At 40.6% G+C, this 22358-nt stretch overlaps 1 protein-coding gene across 1 annotated transcript in view; it reads right to left on the bottom strand.

Annotated features, from left to right (window-relative positions):
• Nucleotides 1–6680: 6680 nt before the first annotated feature.
• The window catches only part of LOC120526466 (alpha-2,8-sialyltransferase 8F-like), a 56372-nt gene continuing 40694 nt past the window's right edge, over nucleotides 6681–22358 (bottom strand). Inside the window, exons 6-7 of the mRNA XM_039749632.1 lie at nucleotides 12902–12985; nucleotides 6681–7140 (exon numbers count right to left, since the gene is read on the bottom strand). Coding sequence (XP_039605566.1) covers nucleotides 6681–7140; nucleotides 12902–12985 — 544 coding nt within the window. The remainder of the gene's footprint in view (nucleotides 7141–12901; nucleotides 12986–22358) is intronic.

The following is a 22358-nucleotide window of genomic DNA, read 5'->3' as shown; positions in this document are numbered from 1 at the left end:
TCGGTGCACAGGTCAACTGCAGCATCATCATCCTCTGTCATCTCAGATAGGATACTAAGGATTTGTTCTTGATTGTCCACAGTGCACCTTGTCACCTCATAGTGGCTTGTCCATCTGATCTCAAGCAGCCTTTTAGACAAGGTGCATCATGTTTATTGAGCACATAGTGGTGGTGAAAAAAGTTGTAGAGTGAACTAGATAGGCTAAAAAATTTATTTGCACATGGGTCACTCTGCATGGCATGAACATGTGCACACTAAGTGCAGTTGGTGGTTGTAGCAGTGGATGTATGGGACATATCTGTCAAGCTTCTTTTGGAGCAGAGCTTGTACACCACCTCTAACCCCACTCATCACAGAGGCCCCATCATAACACTGGCTCAGTATACTGTCAGCACTGTAGCCAGCATCAGAAAGGTGTAACAGCATCTCAGAGGTGATGTACTCTGCATCAAGTTGTTGCAAGTCAAGCAACCCAATAAGATGCTCCTCTGGCATGGAATTTCTGACAAACCATATTATCACAGACTAATGTTCCACATTGCACCTATCCCTGGCCCCATCACTTTTGAGGCAAAACCCTGCAGAATCAGCACTTTCATATTTTTTCCTGACCTCTTCAAGCACCATGTGAGCCAGTGTTTGGATAATTTCATTTTGGATATCCTTAGATGTGTATTTTGCATTTTTTTGGGATACCCTTAGAAATGCTTGCTAGCTTCTCATCCTTCTTTAAGGTATATTCCATCAGTTTTAGAAAAATACCTGAAGCAATGTCATCATCATTACCCACTGCATCATGTCTCAAGGTTTCTGCAGTCCCACGGAGCCCCAACTCATTTACACAGAGAAACCTTATAGCACTACCAATACTCTTGACACAGTAATGTTTTTTTTTCAAGTTGTGTTTTACCAACCAACATTGAATCCACAGTCCCCCTGTGGCCTCTCTGCTTTTATGCTCAGTCCAGATGGTTGAAGCATGCACATGGTTGTGGCTGGACACATATCTCTGTAGCCCCTTGTCTCGATCAAGTGCTGCTTTCCAGTTGTTAAAACCAGTTAAGGTAAAACTACATCCCTCTCATTAACAGTGCTGCCATATTTTCGACAGGGGAAACAGAAGCATGCATCCCGCACAACAGAGTACTCCAGCCATGGTCGTGTGCGGTACCAGGCAGGATTGAATGATCTTAATGTTGTACCACCAAATACACATTTGGGGTAACTACCTAGTATTGGCTGGGATAGTGTATTGCCATTTAAGTCACTGGGTAGCTGAGTGGGTTGTTTTGGGGCAGCAATTGTTGGCAGAGGTACAGGAGAAGCAGTGCCTGTTGATGCCACAGGAGTAGACATGCTAGCTGCCGTCTCTGATGTACCAGCAGCAGCATCATTGCTACTGCTATTGGTACAGGCAGGAGCAGCGCCACACTTTTTAAAAGCTTGGAAAAAAGGATGCATCTCACAGCATTAACTTTCCCTTTGTGGGCTGCTGGAAGCTGGGGTGGAAAGTGAATAAGCTTTACTAAAATCGCTGTGATTGCATCAGTATATGAAACGAGAAAACTGTTGAGTGCAGACTAGTTGAAAGCTGGGGTCGGGCTTTGTGTCAGGGTCTGACAGACAGACACAGGTCCTCCAGTCGGCTCTATGTAGTGGTGGTGCTTGTGGGATCGAGAAAGAAACACTTCTCTACCAGACTGAAACTGTGAGAAGAACACTGGACTAGTCCCCCATTGACTGTACAAATATAGATGTATTTTTTAGTTGTTAATTATCTCACGAGTCGCTGTAATTGATGACAGAGATTTGCTGCTTCCTCAAAGCCTCCCGCCGTTGCGCAGCTCATTTTGCTCTGCCCTGCCTACTGAGAAACCTGACACCGGGTCATTTGCATACTAACAGTGATTGGATGTTTAGCTGGGGGGAGGGTGAGTGGGGGATCTCTGCCGAGTTCTGTGTGAGCCTGCGGACAAAAAAAGCATGGAGGGAAAGAGCGAACAAGAGGTCAAACCTATCATCTCATTTGTGCCTTTTCCAGTGGATTTTTCAGCTACTGTAGTAAATCTTGTCCATATTCAGTTTGTGGGCAATCTATTATTTTCTTTCTAAACCTCTAAAAGTTTGATTTAAGGGGGCAGGACGTTTATTTAAGGGGGCATTGCCCCCTCTTGCCCCAGCGTAGAGCCGGCCCCGGTGCCCACCTCGGTTTACAATGGTAACTCTCATAAAGGGCACCCCTAATGAATTGACCAGCTCAGTCTGCAATCACCATTTGGTGCAGGCACCCCAAGAGCCAAAAACCAGAAGATCAAATCAACAATGTTCAGACAATCCAAAAAACTCATTTAAAAGGATATTCTCAAAGGAGAGCCAAAGAACACTTGAACGAGTTAGCTATTGTGTTTAGCATATTTAAACAAATGTCTTAAATTGGACCTGGACAAATTTAAAGAATCAATAAAAATGTAGACAATGGAAAGACAAGCGGTGAGTCGGGTGCTAAGTGGGGGAGAGGCTGGTTTGGGGGAAAATGTCAAAAAAACAAAAAGACTTAACAACAAAATCAAAATCAAGTTACAGTAGCTCATACATTGAAGTTACTCTTTCCTCCCCACAACAGCAAGACTGATGAAAGGAATTCTGCTACTGAAGTGCGGTTAAAACACTGAGAGAAGACCAGGTTTAATAAGTTAATACTAAAACTGGTTGTAATTTTTTGTATCTTTTATTCTAGTTTTTTTTTTTTTTTAAGATTGTATTACTTTCTTCTTTTCAATCTTTTTACCATTAATTTCCATTTAAGTGGGTTTATTTTTCTTATTTTTTGGTTTGTATTTATTGTTGAGTGTTTCGGTGTTGTCAAATTCTAATATCATAGCAAACCTTTATTACATATTGTGGTCTATGGCCGGCTTGTCATCACGGCCAATACCCCCAGGCCGCAAGATGGAGCTCTCCCTGCAGCATGGAGGTGCCCCGGATACCAGCAGGGAATCATGGACTTTGGAGTTTTCCCCTACAAACCTGCAGGATACCCCAGGGGCCAACAGAGGATGCTGCAGGGAGGCATAGAAAGTCATATGTGCCCTATAACCCGGAAGTGCGTCATAGGCAGAGTGACAGCAGAAGTGACGTAATTCCAGGATGAAGAAAAGGACTTTTTATCTGACCCGGAAGTGATAAGGATCACATGAACTGGGGATTGGAACACTTACGGGTCAGGGACTTTAAGAGGACTGTGACAACTCCCAGACGGGGAGCTGAGCTAGGTGGAAGGGTGGCAACGCGTCTGGGAGTTGGAGGATTGGTTTATTGTAATTGTGGTTAATTTAATGAGTATTGTGGATAGGAGGGTGTTGTTTTTTATTTGGTGTCTGACGTTTTATCGGAGGGTTCAAGGGAGCGATAGCGCCCCCAATCTGTCACAATATATAATTACATTGTTAGTGATCAATTTCTATAAAAGTTTGTGAAATTAAACAAACAGAAATAAAAACATACTGGGTTGGTTAGCCTTGTAAAGAACACTCTGCCCTACCTATACTGTATACTTTAGTTGTTCATGCCAGTCACCAGAAATCACTAGCAGCTTCACAGAAAATGGCAGCACAGCACCAGTGAGAGAGACATTTTAAGGCTTAGTTTTTACAGCAAGGGCTGATTGAAACGTTTTGAGAGTTGACAATAATGTGTGCATGCCAAGGGTGCTGCAGCAGTCATGGTCAAGGCAAAGTCAAGCCTGTATCATCATCTTCTTCTTCTTCTTCCATTAGGGATCACCACAGCGGATCATCTTCTTCCAAATCTTTCTGTCCTCTGTATCTTGCTTTGTTACACCCATCACCTGCATGTCCTTTCTCACCACATCCATAAACCTTCTCTTAGACTTCTTTTCCTCTTGGCTGGCAGCTCCATCACTAGCCAACTTTTTCCCAATATGCCTAGAATATTTCTTCTGCACACATCCAAACCAACACAATCTAGTCTCTCTGTCTCCGAACTGTCCAGTCTGAGCTGACCCACTAATGTTCTCATTTCTAATCCTTTCCATCCTCATTGCACCCAGTACAAGTCTTAAAATCTTTAACTCTGCCACCTCCGGCTCTGTCTTCTGTCTTTTTGTTAGTGCCATTGTCTCCAACCTATATAACACAGATAGTCTCACTACTGTCCTGTAGACCTTCCCTTTTACTCTAGATGGTACCCGTCACTTACAAACCACTCCTGACACTCTTTTCCACTCACTCCACCCTGTGTGAACTCTGCTATTCACATCTTTCCATATTCCCCATAACTCTGTACTGTTGATCCCAAGTATTTAAACTCATCCACTTTCACCAACTCTACTCCCTTAGAGCCAATCCGATGTTGTAATCCCACCTCAACCTTAAATGCATCCGTCACTCCTATCGCAGACCTCACCACTGTCTCACTTCCTTCATACATATCCTGTACAACTCTTTCATACTTCTGTACCACTCCTGACTTCCTCATACAATATAACAACTCCTCCCTAGGCACCCTGTCTAATGCATTCTCCAAGTCCACAATGACAAAATACAACTCCTTCTTTGGCCCTCTATACTTCTCCATCAACATCCTCAGAGCAAACTTTGCATCTGTAGATGCTCTTTCCCAGCATGAAGACATACTGCTGCTCACTAATCATCACCTCACTTCTTAACCTAGCTTTCACCACTCTTCCCATAACTTCATTCTATGGCTAATCAATTTTACCCCTCAATAGTTACTACAGTTCTGAACATCACCTTTATTCTTAAAAATTGGTACCAGTACAATTCTTCCACTCCTCAGACATCCTCTCACTTTTCAAAATTCCATTAAACAATCTGGTTAAGAACTCCACTGCCATCTCACTTAAACACCTCCATGCTTCCACAGGTATGTCATCTGGACCAACATACTTCCCATTCTTCATCCTCTTCAACTGTCCTTACAAATCATTCAACCTTCTCTCTCTCTCTGCTACATTAGAACATTTTTGACCAGAATTGTCCATTCAGCCCAACAAAGCTTGCCAATCTTATCCACGTAATTTCTCCAAAATACATTTTGAGTTTTGAAGGTCCCAAAGGTTCTACTGTTTATCACATTATTTGGCAACTTATTCCATATGTCTGTGGTTCTCTTTGTGAAGAAAAAGCCCTAATGTTTGTGAAAAGTTTACATTGAACAATTCTGAGCTTAGAGGTTCTTGCATCATCGTTTTTAGATTTCTAGTTCTCTCAGTTACAGTCTCATTTTTGTCCATTACTTCAGTTCAACTCCTAGTTCAATTAAAATCTTTACCAATCCTTTTGTTCAGTTATTAAACAGAAAAGAAATCAGCCTTGTCACTCTTCTCTGTAGTTTTTCTAGCACTGCTATGTGCTTTTTTATCGTAGCCTGGATATTAAAACTTAACACAGAACTCCAGGTGAGGTCTCACTAATGCGTTATAAAGCTTAAGCTTTACCTCCTTTGACTTGCACTTTACACATCATGTTATAAAACCTGACAGTCTTTTAAACTGCTTAATGGAATATGAACACTGTCTTGATGTAGATAGTGATGATTCCATTTTGTCAACCAGGGGTTTCCTCATCAAAGGTATATTCAAGTTCCAGACCTACCATTGTGTGTATTCAAATCGAACATATTTACTTCCAAGTGTAACACTTTGCATTGACTACTCTTGACACAGTCCCTTATCTGGCAATCCATCTAGCTTGGTATCATCTACAAACTTAAATAGGTATATTCCTATCCAGATGATTTATACCTAATAAAAACAGCAGTTGTCCCAGCAGTGACTCCTGTGGGACACTACTCTTAACATCAGCCAATTCTGATAAAATTTCCTTGCACCATCACCCTCGGCTTCCTGTGTTTTACCACACTACATCCTGAACTATCACATCTTTTAGTTTGATGCCCCACCTCTATGTGGCAGCTGACCTTACCCAATGCCTTCTGAAAATCAAGATAAACAATAAAGCACAAAAATGACACTGTAGCTCTAGAAAATCAATCAATTTCTTCTCAGGACTAAAATATGTATCCTATTTTGACAGGATTAGGAAATTAAACTTTTTTAGTCTTGAACAAAGAAGATTGTGTGAGGACCTGATGAAAAAAGTCAATAAAATTGATCAGGCAGAATTCTGTCAGTAAAACAGTTAGTCACATAGCTGAGAACACTCTTCGAAGTTATGAACAAGAAACATATCTTCTCACAAAGGCTCATAAAAATCCAGAGCAGAATTCCCAAGAAAACACAGACGACTTTTATAAAGTATCTGGATGAGATATTGGGGCAACTGGGCCATTAGCTAACCAAACAAGCTTGCTACACTGAAAATTCCTCCTCTCGTTTGCTATATGTCTTATGTATCTTATGTATAAATGAATTTAATAATAAATTAATAACACATATAGATTGTGTTTAGTTGATTAAATATCAATTAAAACCAATTCTTTTAAAAATCCTAAATTAAAAAAAACAGACTTTAGGAAAGAAGATTGACAAAGATGATCACCTGACTGGACAGAGGCTTTTATATCCACCACAGTGCTCAGGCATAAGATTCAGATTTCTTATAGATATAATTCAAGACCTTTAATCATACTATAATGAATAAAAAACAATAAATAATATTGAGTTCTAAACCATCATTATGAACACATTCCAATTTTGAGTTGCAGAAGTCCTTTGCTATGCATCTGCATGTATAACAGGAATTCCTCTGACATCTTGTGCACTCCTTTCTTCGGTCCTACATTATCGTAGTAATGGTGAAAAATGGGTTTTCGATTCAAGTTTGAGGAGAAGGGCCAGAAACCATAAAGGGTGACTTTGGAGCAAAGCTCTAGGGCAACACTGACCAACATCATGCCAGATGAGAGCCGCTGGGCAAGCAATCCTTTACTTTTCCAGTAATTATTCAGTCGGAGTAGATATTCAGGATGAAAGAAGGTGACATTCTGCAGATTGAAGTCCTTCAGGGTGAAGAAGGCTCTGAAAGAAGGCTCTGTACATGAGGCATAACTGAACGCCGGCATGACCACCACAGACTGGCCATACACCTCCATCATCTTTTCAAATGATTTCCGAGTGTAGCTTAGGAAGTCGAATCTGACAGGAAGAAAAAAGCAACAGACATTTACATGGATTCATACAATTGTCCCAATTTATGTATGATGCTGTACTCAGAATAGGACAAAGTTAAGTCACATTTCTGCTACGCAGGACTTGTAGAATTAGTTCAAGAAATCATATACTTTCAACTAAGACCAGGTGTATACAGCACTCAAATATTACTAATGTTATCAATTAATTCATTAAACCTCTTTAAGTTAATGCAGGGTAGGTGGGAACTGAAGCCAATCCAAGAAAACAGGCCAAAGAGCAGGAACCAACCTTGGATATTGTGGCAGTCTATCACAAGGGGTATACACATTCTCACTAATTCCAGGGACAATTTCAAGTCATCAATTAACCTAAACTGCATATTTGTGGATTATAATAAAAGGAGATCACAGGAGAAAAAAAAAAAACATGTAGGCATAGGGAGAACAAGTACACTTTCACAAACAGACACCAAGTTTGAGTTTCAACCCAGGCTCTTGAAATTGTCAGTATGCAGTAGAAACCACTAAAATGGCTGTCATAGTGAAAACAGATCTCTGCAAAGAGATAAGAACTGGAATATAGCATATGATGATGTTATAAGTGACACGGTGGTGCAGTGGTAGTGCTGCTGCCTCGCAGTTAGGAGAACTGGGTTCACTTCCCGGGTCCTCCCTGCGTGGAGTTTGCATGTTCTCCCCGTGTCTGCGTGGGTTTCCTCACACGGTCCAAAGACATGCAGGTTAGGTGGATTGGTGATTCTAAATTGGCCCTAATGTGGGCGTTTGTATGTGTGTCCTGTGTTGGGTTGGCACCCTGCCTGGGATTGGTCCCTGCCCTGTGTTGGCTGGGATTGGCTCCAGCAGACCCCTGTGTTCAGATTCAGCGGGTTGGAAAATGGATGATGTTATAAATGATTTTGCTTCAAGAAAGTCAAGGTGTGTCCACTTTTAAAAAGACTTTCATTTGCAATGTTAAGACCCTCCATTTACCAGCGATAGGTTTCTAATATTATTTATTTGTTGTAGTTTGTAAAGTCTGTTAAATACGTTATTTAATACAAAGTAGTTTTATTTTATTTTATTCTTCTATGCAGTTTTGGATGTTTTGATAAATAAAATATTTACATGCAAAAGATTTCTATTTTTATATTATTATTGTATTTCTATAATTTTGTTTTTAATTAATTAAGAGATTAATTTGTGTCAGTAGCATTGTGCAGTTTGTGTGTGTTTATGGTGGTGTGAAGGGAGGGCAGATTTTTTGCCTAGGGCACCAAATAGGTCAGAAATGGCCATCATTGGGGGTTTGTGGGAAGAAATGTTGAGGGTGTAAAAAACACACGGTGCATCAGCAGGGCTTGAATCACAGCATTTGTATGATTTCTATTTTGACATGTTATTATTTGTCTTTGGTTCACATAACTACTTGTGCAAAATAGCGACATATTGGGGTTAACAAACAAGCACCTTGCTGAAAAGTGAACAAGTTTTTATGGTGTATTTATGAAACAAGGTCACGGAAATGTCAAAAAACATTCATAAACCATCATTCTAAGAATTGACCACCATTCAGCCGGGGTCACTACAGAGGGGGCATCTAATATAATATTAAGTAAAAGAAATATAAAGATTTAAAAAAAAATTGAATAAACTGTAGGTATATTATATTGATGCATAAAACATTACACGTGTTTGATTTTTACGAAAGATGTGTGGTCTATCCACATTCTCTTGTGGGCAGCCGTTAGCAGTGACCTTCCGGCTGTAAGCATGTCAGCAGGCTGAGCCTACCTTATATTATGTCAGGCCTATATTGTACATATTATATTTATATTTTATTTATTGCACTGCTGACAACCTACATTACTACAAAATAAGTGAATAACTCACAACAATTAAGACAAAAAATAATACCCAGAGCTGATTGGCGCAAATACACAAACAGAAATTATTGTACCTTGATATACAGTTTCTTCTACTAGAAGCAATACATACATATGAACTTAGCAATACATCAGCCTCATTCTGAGTTTTGCACCTTTTGTCAACCATACACATAGATGTGCCTTGTTCAGAACTTTAATTATTGTCTTCCCATGCTACTATTACATTCCATAAAGGCACTGTTTCATGTTTTAGGTAAGAAATAACAATTATTTCTACAGTATACAATTTCAAAGAAAACTGGCATATAGCTGACTTATTAACCAAATTTTCACATTATTTCATTGTATGTTGCCGCTTGACTTGCTACTGCTGCTACCCAGTTACCCTTCGTCATTTCAAGGACGGGATTGTGACCCCTAAGTCATATGACCAATGACAGCTGCTAACAGATCTTGTAACAGGAGCTGTCATTGGTCTAACAGTTTAAAACCACATGCTTTCAAACCACCAATCGCAAATCATACAAAGTTACTGTAAGGATTGGCAAACATGAAATGGTGGGAATTTTTGGAAAAAAAAACAAAAACAAAGGGCTTAAGGTGCACCACAGGCTCAATGGCCTGTGGGAAATCCCATCAACTCTTCATGGGTGCTACACCACTGTAGCCATAACTTCTCAAATAGATTGAGATTTGGAATCCCAGCTACTGTTATACTGTAAATTCTACTTTAAGACACTAAGCGGCAATCAATCCTTAATTATTAAGACTAAGAACTGAACCAGCCTGAGAAAATAAATGCATTAGAGCTGGAAGTAGGAGGGAAGTCTGACATTAACAAGAATTTGGTACCTAGTATTATGGTTTCTGCTATTTATACTGTTATATACAATTGTTTCCTTTCTTGGCCAAATGCTTTATGTACATTTTCTTGTACATATTGTCACACGTGGGTCACAAAGTTGCACAGGAACACTCAGGAGATTCAAGAGACAAAACCTTTATTCAAACACTTCAAATAAACAGGTGTGAATCAAGCTCCATGTGACCACAGCTTCGTCTCTCAATTAAAGAACAGAAAATCTTGCTCTTCATAGGGGCACACCTTGGGAGTGGGAGCCTCAACAGAAGCAGAAGATGTCTGGGCGGACAGAGGCAAGGCAGTGAGACAAAAGGACAGCTGCAGCACAGGCTTTTAAACGTTTGAAGCACCGCACGATATGCAGATCATCTGGCACAGCAGCAGCAACAAGCCTGCAGGTGATCTATCAAAGAGCAGGTAAAAAACTGTATTTGTTTTCCATTGAACCATCGTTTAAGAGGGGGTTTCGGAGGAGTGACCACGTCTCCTTGGGGATGCATTCAGCCTGTTCACAATATATTTCATTTCCTTAGCTTAGTTAGGCCAATAAAAATTTAATAACAAAAAAAATAATAAATCCAGCTGCCTGATTGTACAAGATGGGTAGAAAGGGAGTTCACTACTCCTCAGATGATCTCTTTCATTTTATTTGGTTCCTGGAATTTCAGGTGTGATGTACCATCATCAATCCACACCTTGAACCTGTCCCAGTCATTCAATACATAAGACACAATGTTCCTCCGGATATCAAGAGTGAGCCTGATATGGCCGTGCAATATGTAACAAAGAGAATGGAAAAGGTAGGTGCTATCTCCGGGCATGGAAACCACTCGGTAAGTAATAGTTCTTTGATCGATAGTGATCATCTCGATAGACATGGTAATGCGGGTTGAAATGATAAAGGAAATGGGTACCTGAACAATGTAAAGTAAGTGTAAAATACCTATACAATAACTATAATTGTAATAAACAAACAATAAAACAGCGGAGAAGCCATGGATTAAACAAAAAGGCTGTAGTTATCAGTAGGGAGACGTGAACTCCGTGGCGAAGCAAGGTAGGGAATGTAGAGACTGGAGCGATGGACGGCCTTATATAGGCAGGCAGCCAACAACGTGGGAGGCGTTGGGATAGGGGAACCAACGGCGCCTCACACGGTGACCGAGCTGCAGGCTATGGACGTATATATGTACGTAAGTAGGATTCAGTTAGCGTTGGGAACTCGTGTACCAAATTTCTTGAAGATGGGCCCATAAGTAACAAAGACTGTTGAAAAGTTCAATATGGTGGCCGACAGTGGCATCATACCACCGAAATAAGTATGTACATTGGTTTTGGTTAGTGCAGGGAAGCCGCCAACCAAATTTTGAGAAGATGGGGCCATAAATAAGAAAGTTCAACATGGCGGACATTGTTGACCGTTATGACCATTACGCATAGAATTTCGAAATGAAACCTGCTTAACTTTTGTAAGTAAGTTGTAAGGAATGAGCCTGCCAAACTTCAGCCTTCTACCTATACGGGAAGTTGGAGAATTAGTGATGTTGGAAAATTCAATATGGCGGCCGACAGTGGTGTCATACCAACGAAATAAGTACGGACATTGGTTTCCGCTAAAAGTTCAATATGGCGGCCAACAGTGGCACCATACCACCGAAATAAGTACCAAATTTCAGCCTTCTACCTACACGGGAAGTTGGAGAATTAGTGACGTTGGCAAGTTCAATATGGTGGCTGACAGTGGCGTCATACCACCGAAATAAGTATGTACATTGGTTTCGGTTAGCGCAGGGAAGCCGCCTACCAAATTTCGTGAAGATGGGGCCACGAATAAGAAAGTTCAATATGGCGGACGTTGTTGATCGTTATGACCGTTACACCTAGAATTTCGAAATGAAACCTGCTTAACTTTTGTAAGTGAACTGTAAGGAATGGGCCTGCCAAATTTCAGCCTTCTACCTACACGGGAAGTTAGAGAATTAGTGACGTTTGGAAAATTCAATATGGCGGCCGACAGTGGCGTCATACCATCGAAATAAGTACGTACATCGGTTTCGGTTAGCGCAGGGAAGCCGCCTACCAATTTTCGTGAAGATGGGGCCATAAATAAGAAAGTTCAACATGGCGGACTTTGTCGACCGTTATCGACCGTTATGACCATTACCTGTAGAATTTCGAAATGAAACCTGCTTAACTTTTGTAAGTAATAAGCCTGCCAAATTTCAGCTTTCTACCTACATGGGAAGTTGGAGAATTAGTGATGAGTCAGTCAGTCAGTGAGTCAGTCAGTCAGTCAGTGAGGGCTTTGCCTTTTATTATTATAGATCTAGTGAATTCAAACTCATTAAACATTTGACACAAATACAGAGGGCACTTTGTTCAAGTCTCACTAATGGTAGTTGCACCTTTTCCACAAGCATCTCTCAAAGAAACATCTGGGTCTGAGGTAAAGCTTCTTCAGTGTGTGGAATTAGCATGTTCCCTCTGTATGTCTGTGGGTTTTCTCCCTTATCCCCAATAAGCAAAGGCTATGTAATTTTGCAACTCCAAATTGGCCTGCTATGAATGAATATAAGGGCACTATTCTACCACTTGTTTTTTATTTACATCCATTGATATAAAAATATGATATAACTCCAAATGACTATGTAATCTGATAAAAAAAAGGTTTGCAAAGGTCAAGAAAAGAAAATACAAATGAGTCTGGGAAATACCAAGGAAAAAACACTGAAGTTCAGCATTCTAGGGATCACGATAAAACAAAGAAAAGTGAGACATACTTTTGTGATTCTCATGATAAGCTTCTTGCTTTTGCTCTGGTGCCAACTTTTCACCACATAGCACAGCTCATGAAATCTAACAAATGTCCAAGTTAGGACTGCTCTAAAGTGAAAGAGGCCGATACACTGTAATTGATTTCTGTTATACTTTTATGATGAACTAATTCAATATTATTTTCAGAATTTCCAGGTAATTACAAACAGAAATGATTTAAGCATAGGAGTCCTGAAGCTGACCTTCTCAAGATGGTGGGATTCGCTGTCACTAGACTTGTCTTCATGCCGACATCATTTTCATTATTTAGTGGAGGCAGGTTAAGCCTAAAAAGAGATCAATAACAAGAGAAGCTCTTCAAAATACAGTAAGTGAAAAGAAAACATAACAACAAACTGTACATGTGTAACCTCTGTCTAAGTGCATTAGTATATAATGCACAAAGCACCTATTATGATAGCTAATGTCTGTCCTTCAATCTGTCCGCATGAAATAATTTATCCACCAGTGGACCAGTAGTTTGTTGAAATGTGGCACATTTGTTAAAGGAAATTTGTTGAGTCAGTACAATTTTCGTCAAGATGTCTTGAACAGATTGTCCTGTACAAAGTTTTAAAATTTCTAAATCTCCCATTGAAAAGCAATTGCAAATTTGCAAACATATCTATCTTTAAAGAAACATTCTGTGCAATTTAAACTGCAAATAGTTTACTGTTTCAATTTCACCTTAACAGAGGCTATATCAATGTTTACATATTGCATATTTTCCACTTTTTCGCCTTTCAGAGCCACTATTGATAACAAACAGATCCTCAGTACAAGTTAATCAAACACCAGCAGACTGCGTGTGTGGACAGAAAATTACTCGCTGTCACTGTCTGCTTGTGAGGACATATGAACTATCAGGCAATCCGACATCTGCAGGTCCATCCTGGCACATGAAGAAACCTTTCTATCAGCGCGTTGTTTCTGCTTCATAAAGTCGTCCCAGAGGCTTGAGCATAAACAGAAGAGAATCGATCCACCAGCATTTCACTCCTCCCAATGCTTGAGCGTTTCCCATGGAGCAGCACCGGTCTGTTTTGTGCCAGACCATGAAAAGCCAAGCGAGGCAATTATATTAACACTGTAATTGACTACTGCCAGTCCATTTAAAGCTGGCTATGAATTCCACTGGTCCACGGACCTCCACTGCTAGAAAATCCAGAAGTAACCAACTCTTGCATCTACTATTAATTGAACAAGCTTCTGAAAATCCCACAGGGGGCCCAAGTTTTTCAATCAAATGTTAATTATTTGCTCTGCTTGAAACTCCTGGGAGAAAATAAAAAAATAAGCCACATGAAGATTTTAATGCTCAAACAGACTGCTTTAAAGGTTAAGCTGCACAAGACAAGTCCATTAGGGCAAACAACACTGCAAGTACAAATGCAATTAAACAAACTGAAGGTCTTCACAGCTACATGGTGGAGGCTTGGAAAAGGCCTGACCTGGCAGATATGCCCAATTAAAGTAGCTTTACTGAATGTCAATTTGCATTGCAACTTAATCTATTGAGACAGAGAAGAAATGGTTGATATCAAAAAGGGCTATAAAAATGTGATAGTGAAAGGTGGAAGGATTCCAGCCACAATCACCTTGATCTAACCCAACTTAAAATAACAATTACAATACATGGTAGCAAAGTATAGGTCGGCTGCAAGAAAAAGAGACTAAGAAGAACAAGGGCAAGGGCATATCATGCTTGTGATGATGGCAGGACAGTTCAAAGTATGTCATTCCTTTTGATGGATTATCTTATTGAGCAAAATTAAATGAACTAATTGAGTTTCCCTATGCTGAAGTTACAGCATCAGCACAAACAGACAAAGTCCAAGCTCCAGTGAGTCAGTACTCTGACCACCTTTAACCCATGTAGAGGCTGTAATACCAAAGACTCCTGTGCAGATGAGGATGAAAAGTGATAAAACGATAAGTATTATATGTAATAAGCAAATATAGAGATTGTAAAATGTATGGTGTGAGCCATAAGGAAATGGGAATTGGTATTTTGAAGCATTTGGTTTAAATGTGGATTGGTGTATAGTTTAAAATTTCATAAGCAGTACATTTAGTTTTGTCAGAAAGCATCCTGATATTTTGAGTAACTAGGAAGGCAACTAAGGGGACATGGCATGAACCTTTGTCTCAAGAGCCTAACCCACAAGGCAGCAGGTGCTGCTACATTTGCAGTCCTCCAAACTGTCTGAAGCCAGAAAAGAGGGGTCACATGTCACTATGAGAAGGTCAGCAGCAGGAGATGCCTGCTCAAAATAACAAAGAGCACAAACAATGACTAGAACAAAGAGAAGAGTGACTAAGTATTTTCAAAATACCAAAACAGAAGAAAAGAAAGTGTTAAGGTATTCCTGGTGTCCATTTCTTGAAAGATGATAGAAGAAGCATCCTTATTTGCGAAAGGAAAGTAGTGTCAAAATGGCAGGAATATTTTGATGAATTGCTGAATAAAGAGAATGACTGGAATAATGATTTAAAGCATCAGCCTGTTGAAGGACATGTGGAGTAAATAAGCAGATGGGACATTGTTGAAGCTCTGAAATGGATCAAGAACAAAAAAGCTGCTGGCCCAACTGGTCTTGATGCAGAGATGCTAAAGGCGGTTAGCAACTTTGTAACCAATAATTTCACAGAAGTCTTCAATATCATCGTTTCAATGTGTGAAATGCCTCAAAGTTGGTCTCTTAATGAAACTGTCCATATTTTTAAAGGCAAAAGATAACCTATGAAAATGTAGCTTGTATGGAGGAATTAAACTTTCAGAACAAGACAAAATTATGACAAAAAGTGAAAATCGTGTAATCTTTGTTGCCAGACAACTCCAACGAAAACACAGAGAGAAAAGTGAAGGTAAAACTTTGGTGGTCATTTGTCGACCTTGAGAAGTTTTTGATTGGGTATCTTGTGAGGTGGTCTTGTGGGCATTAAGAGAATCTGGCATTGAGGATTAGTTAGTGCCAGCAATGATGATCATGTATGTTGGTGCTAAAACGAGAGTCAGGACCAATACAGGCTGTAGCAACTCTTAATGTCAAGGTAGGAGCTCATCAAGGGTCCACCTTGAGTCTGCTTTTCTTTATTATTGTGCTAGAAGGTTTATCATGGGCACTCCTCAGGATCCTGTTTGGCAACACCCCTCCAGAAATGAGCATCTATGAAATGAGCAAGGTCGACACTCTCTCTGCAGACAGACACACTGCTGATGTTTTGCCCAAGTGGTTATTAAAGGCCTAGATCTTGGTTTTCAACCAGGACACTCACAAGCCCAGACACTCAGACTCATCGCTCAGCCTCTCCAGAGCCCTGATCAAAGCCGCCATTGACTCTGTGACGATCACAGCATATTCAGCGAAGTCAAGATCAGTGAATCTTTCTTCACCAACAGATGCCCCATAGCCGCTGGACCCCATGACCTTGCCCAACACCCAGTCCATGCCAGCATGAACAGAGTAGGAGCAAGATCACACCCCTGACAAACCCCAGAATCAACTGGGAAAAACACAGAGGTTCTGCCTCCACTTTACACAGCATTCACAGTACCAGTGTACAGGCTGGCCATGACAACTAACAACCATGAAGGGATTACGCAAAGTCTCACGATGTCCCACAGGGAAGCTTGATCAACTGAGTTGAATGCTTTATGAAAATTGACAAAGGCTGCAAAGAAAGTCTGTTGATATTTGTGTTTGCATTGGAAAAGAACCCTTAGTGCCAGGAAGTGAACAATGGTAAACTTCTTAGGCCTCAAACCAGACTGCTCCAGTTTGCTGGTAGGTGAGCAAGTGATCACAGATCTTAACGAGAAAGACCCAAGCAAGGCCCTTACCCAGCACCAAAACTAATGTTATCCTCCTGTATTTGCAGTAATCCAGGTGATCACCCTTCCCTTTCGAGATAGGAATGACAAGTCACACTTTCCAGTCAGTTGGGATGACAATCCGCCTCCCAAATGGAAGCAAAGATTACTTACAATGCCAGAAGGACAGCCTTACCATGAGCCTCAAGAAGTTCACCCCACATACTACAGATTCCTGCAGCCTTCCCTACACTCAGTTAGTTCACCACCTGTGCAACTTCAGTGGGATTGGGTGCTTCACAGCTAATTGGAGAATCAGCCTCAAGAACCTCAACAGATGTCCAATGTCCTAGCCAGAGGATCAACTTTAAACAGCTGCTCAAAGTAGCCAGCCCAGTGGGTCACAAATGCAGCATCATCCATAAGGACCATTCCATCACCTACCCTGACTGAGACTCTCCAAGGTACAGATTCAGATGTATGTAATGCTTTGATTCTTCTGTAAGCAGAATGTGGGTCGCTAGACCATAGATGGTGTGCCACTTTCTCACAGATTCCTCTAGCAAATGGCTCCTTATCAGCCCTTAGAGCCCTCACAGCTGTCCTTCTCAGTTCCTGGTACAGACCACAGTTGCCATCAAGCCATGTACTGCAACTTCTCTTGATAATATCCAGTGTTCCCTCAAGATGAAATACCTTTTTCTGGGAACACCGGCCACACCAACACAACCCTTAATAATCTTCATTGTTTTGTCATGGAAGGTCTTTCACATCACATTAAAATCAGTAGTAGTACCCAAGTTCCACACATAAACAACTTGTAAATTCATTAAAAACAGCCTGATCTCAGAGTCTGGCCAAGTCAAGCCTCACTCTCCTAGTAGGTGATAGCCTACTGGACCTAAGGTGGATCTTCAGGGTACCAACATCAAGTCTGTCACAAACTGGGCACTTCTGTAGACCCTGCATGTCTGTAGGATCCTCCAGTGTCCTCCCATGAGGATGTGATCAATCTTATTTACTGCACGACCAATATTGGAATACTAAGTTCAATGATGCAGCTAAGGACAATGGAACCAGAATCGACAGATCTGCAACCTCTGACCTTTTGCAAAGTCAAGGAACATGGTGCCACTTTCACCATGCTTGCTGGACCCATAGGGACCATCACAATCCAAGGAGCCAGCTCTGTGAGTTCCAGTGGTTGTATTGAAGTCACCAATGACCAGAGGTGTGTCACCTCGTGGGTACCCATCAACAACCAAGCAAAGTTACGAGTGGAATGTTTCCACATCACTCACCACAGTCATAGCATACACTGAGACAAAAGACAAGGTACCCAGAGAGTGCCATTAGCCTCATAATACGCTAATTGAAAGGAGTGTCATCAGACATCATTGGAAGAAGTCAGTGCTCCACAGCATCAGCTACTCCTTGAGTATGACAGCCATCAGAGTGACTAGACCAATAAAAAGTGTACACTACAGAGATCTGGCATACCTCAGAGAATGCCGCAACTGAAATGTGGAATTTACAAAGCTCCTCCCACAGCAGAGGAAGATGGTTGTCACACCGGAGAGACAAGATGTTCCACGTGCCACGTATGGGCGACGCCTCAGCACTACACCAGTTCTGAGCCCAAAGGGCCTGACTCCATTGGCTCCATTGGTATCTCCTCCTCCCAGGAAGAGGCTCCCGAGGGCTTTCTCCCATCCCCTTTATACTATGAGCAGCCTTCCTGTGGGTGGCTGCAGCAGAGCTAATCCTGTGGAGAGCTGAAAGGAGTTGTTTCGGAGCTGCTTGAAGTTTTTATGGTGGCAGGAGTTTTCCCTGCAAGTTGGAGGACCATTTGCAGGGCCGGATGCAGTTTAACATCATACCCAGGATGCTGATGAATTACAAAAGTTTTTTTTTTTAATTTATTAATTCAGGCTATGTTACTTGGCACTTTCAAATTGTCTCCATGTATGAATATGGTGTGTGTGTTTGTATTTTTGTGCGTGTCTTGGTGAGATTGGTCCCTGCAATGGACTAGAGTACTTTACAGGCCTTTTTTTAGCCTTTTGCCCAATCCCAGTGGAATGGCCCTCATAACCCTGAAATGGATTGAGAAGATTCTAGAACCTAACTACTAAACTAAGCCCTTTGAGGGCTGCAGTACTTGGACAATCTCTAAATGCACCAGAATGTTACGACATGTGTACATTTTCTAACTTGTTTACCATTATTGAAAATAACTTTTGTTTTCACTTTGTCAATGGAAGGCACAACTGAGAAAGGTCTTCACTTATAAAAATTAAAAGTTAAGTAAGAGTTATGGAAATACATGTAACATTAAAGACACAAATTTATGATACAGTGGGATGCAAAAGTTTGGGCAACCTTGTTGATAGTCATTATTTTCCTGTATAAATCGTTGGTTGTTACGATAAAAAATGTCAGTTAAATATATCATATAGGAGACACACACAGTGATATTTGAGAAGTGAAATGAAGTTTATTGGATTTACAGAAAGTGTGCAATAATTGTTCAAACAAAATCAGGCAGGTGCATAAATTTGGGCACTGTTGTCATTTTATTAATTCCAAAACTTTTAGAACTAATTATTGGAACTCAAATTGGCTTGGTAAGCTCAGTGACCCCTGACTTACATACACAGGTGAATCCTATAATGAGAGATTATTTAAGGGGGTCAATTGTAAGTTTCCCTCCTCCTTTAATTTTCTCTGAAGAGTAGCAACATGGGGGTCACAAAACAACTCTCAAATGACCTGAAGACAAAGATTGTTCACCATCATGGTTTAGGGGAAGGATATAGAAAGCTGTCCCAGAGATTTAAGCTGTCTGTATCCACAGTCAGGAACATATTGAGGAAATGGAAGACCACAGGCTCAGTTCAAGTTAAGGCTCGAAGTGGTAGACCAAGAAAGATTTCGGATAGACAGAAGCGACGAATGGTGAGAACAGTCAGAGTCAACCCACAGACCAGCACCAAAGACCTACAACATCATCTTGCAGCAGATGGAGTCACTGTGCATCATTCAACCATTCGGCGCACTTTACACAAGGAGATGCTGTATGCGAGAGTGATGCAGGGGAAGCCTTTTCTCTGCCCACAGCACAAACAGAGCCGCTTGAGGTATGCTCAAGCACATTTGGACAAGCCAGCTTCATTTTGGAATAAGGTGCTGTGGACTGATGAAACTAAAATTGAGTTATTTGGGCATAACAAGGGGTGTTATGCATGGAGGAAAAAGAACACAGCATTCCAAGAAAAACACCTGCTACCTACATTAAAATATGGTGGTGGTTCCATCATGCTGTGGGGCTGTGTGGCCAGTGCAGGGACTGGGAATCTTGTCAAAGTTGAGGGACGCATGGATTCCACTCAGTATTAGCAGATTCTGGAGACCAATGTCCAGGAATCAGTGACAAAGCTGAAGCTGAACCAGGACTGGATCTTTCAACAAGACAACGACCCGAAACAATGCTCAAAATCCACTAAGGCATTCATGCAGAGGAACAAGTACAACGTTCTGGAATGGCCATCTCAGTCCCCAGACCTGAATATAATTGAAAATCTGTGGTGTGAGTTAAAGAGAGCTGTCCATGCTCGGAAGCCATCAAACCTGAATGAACTAGAGATGTTTTGTAAAGAGGAATGGTCCAAAATATCTTCAACCACAATCCAGACTCTCATTGGAACCTACAGGAAGCGTTTAGAAGCTATAATTTCTGCAAAAGGCGGATCTACTAAATATTGATTTCATTTCTTTTTTGTGGTGCCCAAATTTATGCACCTGCCTGATTTTGTTTGAACAATTATTGCACACTTTCTGTAAATCCAGTAAACTTCATTTCACTTCTCAAATATCACTGTGTGTGTCTCCTATATGATATATTTAACTGACATTTTTTATCGTAACAACCAACGATTTATACAGGAAAATAATGACTATTAACAAGGTTGCCCAAACTTTTGCATCCCACTGTACATGATAGTTTTAAAGTTGAACATGAATGGGCTTGATTTTTTAAAAGATCACTGATTTGCCTTTTTTTTTTACTAAAATAAGTGGCTTATTGCAAATATTATTATTACATATAACAGTGGTCTCAAACTCCAATCCTGGAGGGCCGCAGTGGCTGCAGGTTTTCATTCTAACCCTTTTCTTAATTAGTGACCTGTTTTTGCTGCTAATTAGCTTCTTTTGAATTCATTTTAATTGACTTGTTCTTGAGGACTCAGACCCCTTTATTGTTTCTCTTTTTCCTTAATTAGCAGTGAAACAATAATGAGATATAAAATGAGCCAAAACATGACCAGCAAACTGTAACCAGCATGCAATATCTGAAAATAAAGATCTGCTCAGATCCCCAAAACATTTTAACAGTGCTCTTAGAAAAGAGAAAATCAATAATTTTGGAAATTTATGCTATTGCACAATGAGAGCAGCAACAGGCCACAGAATTAAAGAACGGGTTTAATTAGCAACAAGACTCAACGCCTAATTAAGCAACTGGTTGGAGTGAACTTGGTTGGAGTTTGAGGCCCTGACTTAGTTGGTCTTCTGTTGGTTCACTCACGTTACATTTCATTTCTGTTAGGGTGCCATTTAAGTAAAGAAATGACACAATTCACATGAATGATAAAGAAATTCAGGGGATGACTGTGACACATATACAGTACAGGCCAAAAGTTTGGACACACTTCCTCATTCAATGTGTTTTCTTTATTTTCATGACCATTTACATTGGTAGATTCTCACTAAAGGCATCAAAACTATGAATGAACACATGTGGAGTTATGTACTTAACAACAAAAGGTGAAATAACTGAAAACATTTTTTATATTCTAGTTTCTTCAAAATAGCCACCCTTTGCTCTGATTACTGCTTTGCACACTCTTGGCATTCTCTCGATGAGCTTCAACAGGTAGTCACCTGAAATAAAACCATTTTGCGTTTAGTCCCCCTCTTCATAACAACTCATAGCACTGGCAGAAGGGGAAAGAGGTTGGCGAGCCAAGTGAGTAGGGAGCGAAGCCCCTAGTCTATCTAATAATGAAGGTACAGAAAATGGCAGACATTATAAGGATTAGTAATGGGGGATATGACTCCATTCCTCATGATTAGATAAACATAACACGTTCAGAATGACCAGAATTTTCACTCCTGAAATGAAGCTTTACGACCTCCAATGTTTGACATAATGAATTTAAACAAGGAATTTTAGGCAATCTATACTAATAAAAGGCAAAGCCCTCACTGACTCATTCACTCACTGACTCACTCACTCATCACTAATTCTCCAACTTCCCGTGTAGGTAGAATGCTGAAATTTGGCAGGCTTATTCCTTACAGCTTACTTACAAAAGTTGGGCAGGTTTCATTTTGAAATTCTATGTGTAATGGTCATAACTGGAACCTATTTTTCTTCATATACTGTAATGGACGCTAGCTCTATGGCCGTGGGGGGGCAGAGCTGCGTGTGACATCATCACGCCTCCCACGTAATCACGTGAACTGGCTGTGACCACAGTACGTAGAAAAGAAGAGCTCCCTGAAGAAAAACGCTGAATACTTTATTCACGAGATACAAGTTTAATGAGAAGACACGAGGTATAAACGAGACTTTGGATCACTTTGTAACGGAGTTAAAATTGCTGTAGCAAGAAACTTTTCAGTGCCAGGTCTTTGCTAACATTAAATAAAGCCGTGGAGAGCAGCTCATGTGAACTGACTGAACGCAGTACGAGTGATCACTTCCATGCATCAAACCTGTTCAAAAAACGCATTACACAATTGACAAGGTAGGAAAAGAATATGCTCCGAGCTGAGCTCCA

This window comes from Polypterus senegalus, chromosome 3 (genome assembly GCF_016835505.1).
Source record: "Polypterus senegalus isolate Bchr_013 chromosome 3, ASM1683550v1, whole genome shotgun sequence".
In the NCBI taxonomy this organism is placed as follows: Eukaryota; Metazoa; Chordata; class Cladistia; order Polypteriformes; family Polypteridae; genus Polypterus; species Polypterus senegalus.
The sequence above is the reverse complement of the archived record's forward strand: the minus strand, read 5'-3'. Positions and strand labels throughout refer to the sequence as shown.